The sequence below is a fragment of the Ambystoma mexicanum genome, chromosome 7q, assembly GCF_040938575.1.
Source record: "Ambystoma mexicanum isolate Mex_15411 chromosome 7q, UKY_AmexF1_1, whole genome shotgun sequence".
Classification (NCBI taxonomy): Eukaryota; Metazoa; Chordata; class Amphibia; order Caudata; family Ambystomatidae; genus Ambystoma; species Ambystoma mexicanum.
The window spans coordinates 651,695,473-651,706,102 of NC_090941.1; the positions used below are offsets into that span (position 1 = coordinate 651,695,473).

General features: G+C 42.2%; 1 protein-coding gene across 1 annotated transcript in view; it reads left to right on the forward strand.

Moving 5' to 3' along the window:
• UBL3 (ubiquitin like 3) overlaps positions 1 to 7,351 on the forward strand; it is a 693,461-nt gene extending 686,110 nt beyond the window's left edge. Inside the window, exon 5 of the mRNA XM_069640754.1 lies at positions 5,578 to 7,351. Coding sequence (XP_069496855.1) covers positions 5,578 to 5,630 — 53 coding nt within the window. The 3' untranslated portion in view covers positions 5,631 to 7,351. The remainder of the gene's footprint in view (positions 1 to 5,577) is intronic.
• The last annotated feature ends 3,279 nt before the right edge of the window (positions 7,352 to 10,630 follow it).

Sequence of the window (10,630 nt, forward strand, 5' to 3'; positions counted from 1 at the left end):
GGTCACAGATTTCGGACACCTGCACCTCCCTCAAAGATGTATGGACATCCTCAGGGAGGCTAGGAACCCTAACACTAGATATTGTTATTCTAGTAAATGGAAACGGTTTGTCATCTGGTGTAACTCGAAGAGCATCAACCCAATCAACTGCTCTCCCACTCACATTGTTTTATACCTAACTCACTTACTTGATTCAGGCCTAGTCTTCAACTCAATAAAGGTGCACTTGGCAGCACTTTCAGCATATACAACCTCACAACAGAAGGTGTCTTGGTGGAAAATTCCAGTGATTAAAGGCCTTCATGGAAGGAATATAAAGAATTCACCCTCCCCTTTGTAACCCGGCTCCCGGATGGGACCTAAATGTGATGTTAACTAGGCTTATGGGAGCTCCTTTCGAGCCCATGCACAGAGCAAGTCTTAAGAACCTCACCCTCAAGACTGCTTTTTTAATAGCAATCGCTTCCATTAGAAGAGTAAGTGAACTACAGGCACTGTCTATTCTAGATCCTTTTGTAACAGTTCACAAAGACCAGGTGGTTTTGCGCACTCACCCTAGATTTGCACCTAAATTAATTTCCAAGTTCTATGTAAACCAGTCAATAGAGCTACCAACGTTCTTTCAAAATCCTTCAAGCCTTTGTGAAAGAACCCTACACACACTGGATGTACGCAGAGCTGTTATGTTCTATATGAAAAGAACTCGGCCACTTAGGAAAACAAATACGTTTTTCATTTCAATGGCCACAGGAAGAGGAGACAGTCTCAAAATCCACTATTTCTAGATGGATTGTCAATTGCATTACACTCTGCTACAATCTTGCTAAGAGAGAACTGCCCTTCAAGCCTAGAGCACATTCCACTCGAGGCACTGGGGCATCCATAGCATTCATTGCAAATATTCCTCTCGAGTCTATTTACAAAGCGGCAACCTGGAGTTATGTACACACCTTTACAAAACACCATTGCCTAGACACTCATTCTAGGTCTGATTCTCAGGTGGGACAAGCAGTACTAAGACACCTTTTCACTACTCTTCCTTCTCACAACCCACCTCCAAATCCGGTTACTGCTCGCTAGTCTATGCACAGCATGTGATTCTAAGCAGATTGACAAACATCAGAAGACATGCATTACTTACCGTAAAAGCATTTCTGGTGGTTGTATCTGCTTAGATTCACATGCGCCCACCCTTCCTCCCCGCTCGGATGGAAGGAACATAGAAGTCTTACTACATTCGCTCTCTTTTCTGTACTCACTCACAATAGTCATAAGGCTCCCTCTTGGCAGAAAAAATACAATCGGAGGGACCTTGGGTACATTACATGTCTCTTAGGGATAGTGTTACAGGCACTCCCATGTCGACGTCCCCTTTCGATTCTCGAAAGACCAGATGCAATACTCAGCAGTTACCACTGGATGTCGGACTATGCACAGCATGTGAATCTAAGCAGATGCAACCATCAGAAATGCTTTTACGGTAAGTAATGCATGTTTTTCTTTGCACCTAGTTATTCATACACATTAAAAAATGCAATTTACTTCTTCCAATCAGGCAGTTATAACTAGTTTCTTTGTGTGGTACTTTGTGCACTAATGTTCTAAACATATCTATATAGCTCTGCAAGTGAAAGCAGAGGGACTAGGTGGTACTTGTCTATTTGTTGTTGAATATTTTTACTCCCCATTTTTAGGGCGTAAAAGTAGCTGATACAACCCTTATCTGTAGCGCTGAGTGGAACTATATATACTGCTGGCCTGCCCCACCCCCACAAACTCCAATGCCACCCCCATGATACAAAACCCCAAAGAAATGTCTGTTGGTTAAGGGAATGTTCAGTTCAGTGCACTGAAGTGCAAGTTTCAACCGCTTCCTACAATTGTATTTGAAAAAAAAAAACATTCCAGAACGTTTTAAAAAAAAAAAAAAATATATAGGAACAGACACTTAATTTTAAAAAGTAGAGGAGCACTGCTCCCACCCACTTCGACCACTGTGGTCATAACTTTCGTCTGGTGTGTGGGTGATTAAGGTGCTCTCCTTTGATTGAATACTTCCCTTCTGTTACTGCAACAGTTTCCTTCAACTCTCCCGCTCTTGTGGTGTAGCGCTTCTCCTTACCCATGAGATCGTTTTCTGTACCTTTTGACTCTGACCGTTCTTTCCAAAAAAGAATGTTCAGAGATCTGCTGGATCTGTGTTCAGCTCATCAGATTTTTTGAAGTATTACAGAAACTACTTCTGTGGAGGGACTCAATGTGCCTTAAGTTGCTGTTGGTTGTGTTCAGATTGGTAAAATGCCTTTTTTCACCATAACCTACTGAACAAGATTCTGCCATTGATCCCAAGGGGAACACATGGGTCCATTAATGAATTGCGGTTCAGACTATGGCAATGGACTCAAGCCAAACCTCGTGAGACACGCTTTTAAAAGTGCAAAATGCTGTCATCCACTTGATATTTGGCTTAAATAGAAAGCATGCGACTTCATATCAGTCATTTCACTGCCAATCTGCTCCAAGGTCCACTTCACAGTCCAAATCGTTGCACCCAGATACTTGCAATGCAATGTCCTGCACCATGCCTGCAAAGATCTGAAGGCTCCTAGATTCAAATGATAAATCCTTGGGTGACCTATGCTTTCCTGTCATAGGACCTCCACCTTGCAACTCGCTCCCACTGTCCCCGAGAGCCTCTTAACTCTATATTGCGCTTCAAATCCAAATGGAAAACTCTCCTGTTCTAAACGTAACACTTTCTTCTCCCATGTTCTGCAAAGCCATCGCTTTCTTTCACCCCTCCCCTTGCATGCCAGGCGTCCACTATTGGAACTGTAGCTGCAATTTGGTATGTGGCATGCACGATCTAAATCAATAAACATAACCTATTAGCAGATATTTGCTTGGTTATGCACAATCTCGTTACCATTCTCTATTTTAAGGATCTGGCTGCCAATTCCAATACTTGGTCTTTTCTTTACTAAAAATAGCTGGGTATGACATAGCATATTAGGGATTGCAACAGCTGTAAATCTCGTGCCATATCAGAGTGCGAAAATCAAGTTTGAGGTAAATCCCATTTGAGTTTTGGATCCGTGATCTTTGAGGTGGGAAAATATTCTATGGCTTTTGAGTAGTTTATAGTTGACCAAAGAAGCAGTGGTTTGAAGAGGCAGGGTCTCATTTAACATGGGAATGGATTTGGGGACAGGGGAGGTAGTTATATTTTGGGGGGCATTCGATGAGGAAAGGAAGTGACATCACCTTTGACCGGTTTAGGATCTGGCATTGCTCTGCTAGACATTAGCAGATGATTATAAGGAGCCAGGAGTACAGAGGACCACTTCTTATAGGGCATGGGGTGTGTTGGTTACCGCAAGCACTCAATTGTGCAGTCACAAGTTGTGCAGCTCGTTATGCCTCATGCCTGTGTCCTAGCCACCTGCTACCTACGAGGTGGAGGTCCTGTGCCCTCCAGGTGAATTTTCTTTTTCAGGAACGGTTATGCTCACGTTAAAACATAGATATCTTGACTATAGGTTATGGACCATTCTTCTGTGCTAGAGAAGGTCCTCAACTGTAGTGGTGTGCGGAACACAGCAGGTCTGTTAACAGTAACTTTTGGGAGGTGAATTTCTAGGGAGGAACCAACAGTCCAGGATAGCTGATGTGCGAACATTTCCACTCCACGCCCATTGTCTTTGGCAGCTATTGTTGCTGAATGATTTGTAGTTTTTCTTAAGTTCTGTGCATTTACAGAAAGTGCTGTCCAGTGATACACATGTAGTGGTGTTCAATATCCTAGGCGTCGGAGGTCTCTGTGAATGGAAATAAAGGATCGATTGATGAGGTGCCCAATTGTGATTAAACAGTCGCTCATGGCCAAGACTTCCACCTAAACTCAAAAGCTTAACATGCCCAAAATGCAGAATGTTAGATTGACGTGTTGGGGATGTTTGGAAAGAGGTCGAATCTGTTTGTCTGGCTTGCATCTTTGAACAGAGTTGGTAGGAGACTGAAAAGTAAATGAAGAAAGAGATGCGATAGGCGGAGTTGATTATGCAGGTGTTCAAGGCCGTTTTTTAAGAAACAAGAGAAGACACCAGATAGAAGTATTAGTTTAATGGTTTTGTAGGTATTTGACTTTTAGGATTCGCAAGAGGAAGGGATCTGATAAGTAACAGGAAGTGGTGACCAATTGGACAATTAGGGCAAGTTTGATCTGGGAAGGAAAATTGAGTAGGGAGTGAATTTCGGATGTGGGTGGCGGCTTTCATGAAAGGGACTAAGAGATGCTATTCAGTACTTGGATTTCCATAGGCGTAGGTGAAAGTCACCTGTTGTTGTAAGGAAGGAAAAGGAAAGTGTGATTGGGGTTAGCAGAGTTTTAAAGGTAGTGTAGCATGTTTAGTGTGGGCCATTGTGTGTCGCTTGCTACACCTATAAGCGAAACTATTGCATTAAAGTACAGATTGGCAGAAATGGCATATGAGGAGGGACACAGAACTTGTAGGTGTTCGGTTATTAGACAACCCAGTGACTGCCTGTGGCCATGCTAATCCCCGTGACCATTCCCACCCAGTTCCTGCCCCTCCACACCCAAAACACCACCTCATTGGAACTCTTGGAGCTTGCTTTTATTTAGACTTTCCATCAAAGTTTGCACTTTAGGTGCCTGCCAGTGTTTTCTTCAAAGAGTTAATGACCTTAATTGAAGTTGTAAACTCGGCCTGCCTCGATGTTATAAGCACTCTGCATATCCTGGTGAAAACCAGCATTTGCAAAGCCAGCAGTTTTGGCTTTTATAAGCATTAGGCATTGGCACTGCTGTTGGATGCCCAGGTACTAGCACCATTTTGCACCAGGTACATATATCAATGGCCAGTTAATACCACTACTACAGTGCCTGGCAAGTGTTCTTCCCATGCCTACACAAAGCCTTAACTTGGCTTTGACGATGCTTGTTTTCAGAGGGATAAGGTAGAAGGATGAACTTTAATGGTACTACGATTCCTCCATGTTAAGGATGAAGCACTACCAATTTCTGTATTCCTTTTTATGTATGCTTCGCGTGTTTAAAGCATGTTTTGCTCCACCAGTGAAGGTGGACATCCCTGTGGGTTTTCACGGTGAGTGATGTGATGTGGTTATTAAATTGTGAGAGGCTTTGAGGGCACGGACTAGGGCAATGTAAACCTAACTAAAGGAAATCGATGGAGGTTTGTCATGAAACTGTTTGTGGTAGGGAATGGAGTTTGTTAGAGAGGTGTGGAGGAGTAGGCAATGAAAGGAATGGATGCCGCAGTGGGGATGGTTTTTGTATTCGAGCATGGTCCATCTTTAGCAGAGTGAAGAGTATTAAAAAACCAAGTTGAGCTAAGTGGGTTGGTGATCAGAGTGAAAGTCCTTCAAAAAGGTGATGAGGGCATGGGAGTAGAGTTCAGGGTCCCCTTCCACTTTACATAAATGTAATTGTGTGAAATTTAAACATACATGCTAGATTATATGTTGTGACATGTAATTGGAAGTGTATGGCTTTTTAGCCCAACTTTAATTGCCTACATTTCTCGTTTGCAGGTCAAAGGAACCGTGAAAAAACTGGAGAAAGCAATTGCTGTGTGATCCTGTAAGCACTCTGCGGTGTGTCTGCTAACTGTGGTGTAATATAGTCTTTGTCTTTCATGCTGCTGGAATAGAAGAGCCCTCAACATCGCTTCAGAGACCCATAGGATGATATCCTGTCTGTGACGCCATGGAACTGAAATATTACATGAACGCTTTCACACATCCTCTTTATTTTCACTAAGAAAAACAAGAGATCCAGAACATTTTCATTCGGACTTCCTTTCCATTTGTTTCGCTTGTGGTGAATAATCTCGTAGTACGCCAGTTATTGGTCAACTGCATTCAGTATCTCCAGGGAAACAAGTAGACCACCTCTTCCACAGGAGTCGTCACAGGACGGCAACGAGCATCGTCGATGAACCGAATTAACCATCCCAGGTGTTCTAGATGCAATTTGCACTAAACTAATTGGCTAACTCATTGCTCATCACCATAAACTTGTACACGGCGCCTATGAATTAAATATGTTTTATTCTACACTGGAGTGCAGAACTATTCCACAATTAAAAGGAGCTCGACAGCAGCTATATGAAAGAAAAACTATAGAATGAAGTGAATATTCTACCTGCGTCAACCGTGCTGGCCATAATTGCTTAGAACGCTAACTAAACCAAGAATGACAATATGGTATCTATTCCCTGGGACTAACAAAGCGAAATGTGCCTGTTTAAAAGCACTCTACAGGGGGAGGTGAGCCGGGAGCTGTTAAGTCTGATTTTGTTTTCCCATGATTGGACACTCCTCCTTCTGCCATCAGTCGGGGTGCATGTTCAAAGCACAAACCTGCGGAGAGTGCTTTTCCAAGCCTTACTTTGGGAGGGGTCAATTTCTGTAGCTCATTGGGTTTTATTATTGTGCATATATATTAGAAGACCTCCTTTACTTATCAAGTTTATGTATTTGAAATGAATATCAAGAATTGATGTTTTTCCGTACTTTTTCACCTGTACCCTAGTATTCTGTCACGTTTTTCAGAGATGTCAAACAACTTCTATAGCAGAAGAAAAACCCTTGCCATACCGTAGTACTTGGTTTTGTTTCTTTATGTAACCTGCATTTGTATTAGTGCTTGAAATTGCATTAAAACCGGAAGCTGTTTTTTCATGAAAGGGCACTTGATTAAAAAAACAAGCATCCCTCACTCTTTACTTTCTTCCAAGCAATTCAAAAGATATGCTCAAGAAATTTGCACAGCACTAAAGCATGCCATAGTTTCATCTAAACCTGTAAAAATATAAAGTTTTTATATTTTTTCACTGGGGAGATATCCTTCCTGGTTGAAATTATAAATCTCTGTAGAATATATTTAATAAAGATCGTATAAAATACAGAACTATAGATCTTGCATATAGATTGGCATATAGCGCCATCGAACAAATTACCATATGAAAAGGCTGTAACCTTTTAGATAAATTCAAAGTCATAGGTTGACATTGTGTTCTGTATACTTAACAAAAATGTCCACAACCCTGACAAATGTTATGTGTAATTCTTTTTCAAATGGTCAGCAACAAATATATGTAATCGGGTTCTTTTATTCATTGGTATTGCTTTGACAAAATGCTTTATATGCGGTAGGTCTTACAGATATATTGTTAATGCTTATCTGAATTAAATTTGTATAGAACAGAGTTTTAAAGAAACAATTGTAAATAGCACTAAACATTTCCTTTCTGCAACCTGTACTGATTCTTCTGTAAACTAAATAAAATAATATTGTAGTGCACTTTGTTAGTCGTTCAGTGCTGTTGCCTAGGATTGTAATTGTTCTCAACATGTTTGATTGAAATGGACATCATAAAACTTTTCTTGCTTGAAGCAAATAAGAAAACTTAAGTAAAACTTAATATAAACAACCTTGTTTTTTATTTAAAAGAATTGCTGTAGAGCTCACCAAGCATTTACAATGAACCAGACGTTGGTTTGTTAGGACATGGCTACCTGCGTCTAACCAAAGGTGTGACCAATGGAAAATGCAAGCCTGCCATCAAAATCTAGACTGGCAAAAACCTAATTTGGTCAAGGCATCCGCTATGAAGTTTATTCACACCAGCAGCAATCATTATTCCAGGGGATATTTTCTTGTCTTTTCAATCCAAGCAATATTCAGGGGATGGGTAACTGTGGTCAGGATATTTTGCATAACAAGTTTTTCTCTTCCACAGCATGTATATCGTCTGGTGGTAACTTCAGATATTGGGCACTACCTCTGACATTCTCCTTTGTATTGTGAGAAACCAGAAGGTGTCTTGCCCACTAGTCTCCAGGGATCTGTCATCCAGATGGCCAGGACACGGCCATCGCCCTTGGATCTAGTTCCTCGGGGTGCACCAGTGCAGGAGGATCACCTGGGTGAGGGGTCTTCGGGGATTGGGACACCAGATGGTGAGACGCAGTATCCCCTTCCCTGTAAGACCTTTATACCATCCTACCAGGTAGGCTATTTAGGCACTCTACCCCTGCCCCCTTTACAACACAAACACTTTCACACGGACAGCCCGCTATGAGAGAAAATACTTAAGCTTGAGCAGTATACCTGACGTGTCCTAATACAAAGGTCAGACGAGGTCGGGCAATTACTGACATCACACACACCTGACTCCCATTAAGCTTCCGAACAGAGATAAGGCGGTGCATGAGAGCACACTCTGAGCGAGGCACAGCATACGAGGAAACCACAGTTTCGAGACAGCAGCTGAACGAGAGAAAGAAGGCAAAACAGAACGGGATTGCAAGGAGGGAATTTCCCTTGACCTTTTCGACAAGGAACCGTTACTTTTCAGAGACCTTGAGAATCGAAATCATTAGACCAGGGAACCAGGCTAAAGAATCCTACATTGTGTCGGAGATACCCGGGCCCTCCCGCAGCAATAATCAAGGCGGGTAGAAGGAGCAGCCACCATAGTACCGTCCTTGGCTCCAAGAATAAAGCGACGTCTAAAATCAACACAGCCGGTGAGTTGGGGAGACCAATTCAAGACCGGTCTGTGTTGAAGCCAAGGTTGCAAGCAGCAACATTGTATGGCGAGCGCTGGACTGAATATTATTAAAATGCGTGTGATAAGAGACGCAAGAAAAGTGAACTGGTGAGTGATTGAACCTTAAAAGCAAGATGCAATACTTTTGACAAAGTGGTCCGGCACAGCGTTGGTGCTCAATCGAAGGTCTCTGTAAGGTATCCAGAAGTGGCAAAAGAGAGGAAAAGGTTATATCAAGAAGAAAAAGATTAATTGTGAATCGAAGTGGTGCTGTGATGGGGTAAGCAAAGTCCTGTGCAGTCGAAAGTCTTCGATTTGCATAAAGTAGAGAACGTTTGGAAAAGTAGATACATTTGGTGCGAGCTCGGTGGAGGGAGATCAATTGAAGATTTTGCGTCAGTGGGTCTGAGCCCGGTGGAGGGGAACCCAGGGTGAACAGAAAATCACCAGAGAAGTTGTATGTGTGAAATCCTAAGAAGAAAAGAAAGTAACTTTGTGTCAAAGTTGGTCAGAGCCTGGAGGAGGGGGACCCAGGGTTTAAAGTACTTCACCTGCGAGAAGTTAGAAAGGAACTTTAAGATTTGTTGTGTTGCATCAGAAATAAGAAACTTTGAATGGCAAAGAGACTTTGGCACAGAAGGCCCTGATGTTGAGGTTTTGAACTGCATCCTCATGCTAGAGAAACCAGAGTGTGCTAAGCTCGCGTGTGCCGCCTTGTCCCATGCTGAAAACGTGGGGAAGGGAAGCCAACGGCTTGAATATCCTGGCATATAATTTCTTGAACACTTTTCTTTTGCATAACATTGTTTGCCACACTAGTTGTATTTAGAAGTAAGGACTGGCGATACGTTTATTAGTATAGCCCCTTTTATTTTTACACTCGACTAGGACTGCTTTATTATTTGATGGTCGTAGTTTGCTTCCATCTTTAGATTTAGGATTAGATGGGAGTTTTTCAAAGCCAATTGAAGTTCAATAAACACACTTGAACTGTGATCACGTGTCTGTCTATTTGATACCATGCCTTCCTTATAATAACGCCTGGCACTGCCTCTGCAACTGCTGACCTATCAGCCCTCACACTTGGGGTTCTGAGTTCTCTATTGCTCAGTGAAAAACACTGTTGCACTACTAAAATAAATAACTTTGTTGTTAGCACTAAGTGTGTTTTAGCGTCATTGACCTTTTCAAAATGACTGCTTGTACAAAGGGTGTCACTGTCATTCGTATTGCCTGAAGAAGTGCGCGCTTGTCGATTTGCATAAGCAAACTAAACTTTTTCCACAACAGCACCTCTCATGGCATCTTTTGAATAATTTTTTGTCAGGGAAGCTGTATTACTATTTTTGTGTACAGAAATTGCACGATCAGACTGCGCTGATTAGTGAATTTAACACAGAATTGTTTTAATTAACCAGAAACAGCCAACATGTGTTTCAACCTTCAGTCTTCTTCCAGGCCGACAACATAAGTAGTGCCACATCAAGCACGGAATGTACAATCAAGGTAAGTGTACCCTCCAGTGGCACTGTGGTACGGGTGAAATGTGGTATCATGCCCTCCTCGTCAATGTGATTTGAAAGTCAAAAAGTTATAACCTCACAGTATTTATGCCATAATTGCTGACGGAAATAAAGGAGGCGCAAAGCCTACCACTTGGTTATCTTTTTGGGGGTGATTACCGTATGCTCAGCAGTCGAACGGACCAGTCACACATACATGCAAGTGCGCAATGATACCTAGAAATCCCATTTGGATAAATATCGTCTCATTTAAGTGGCAAATTGCCCATGGAGAATCCAAGTGAATAAGTGCAGGCATACCTGTAAATGAGCCAATATTAACATGGACCGTTAACAGGCCTTCTCCAGCATGGGGTCTGGCATGGATTCACATGCTCATGAATATTCCCCGTCGTCGGGCTGGGAATCCCTGTTAAAGAAAAAATCAGTTTCGTTTTTGAACAGTCTTTCTACTACTAACCAATCACTGGTCTTTGGGTCATACTGCCCCAAGCCAATGACTGC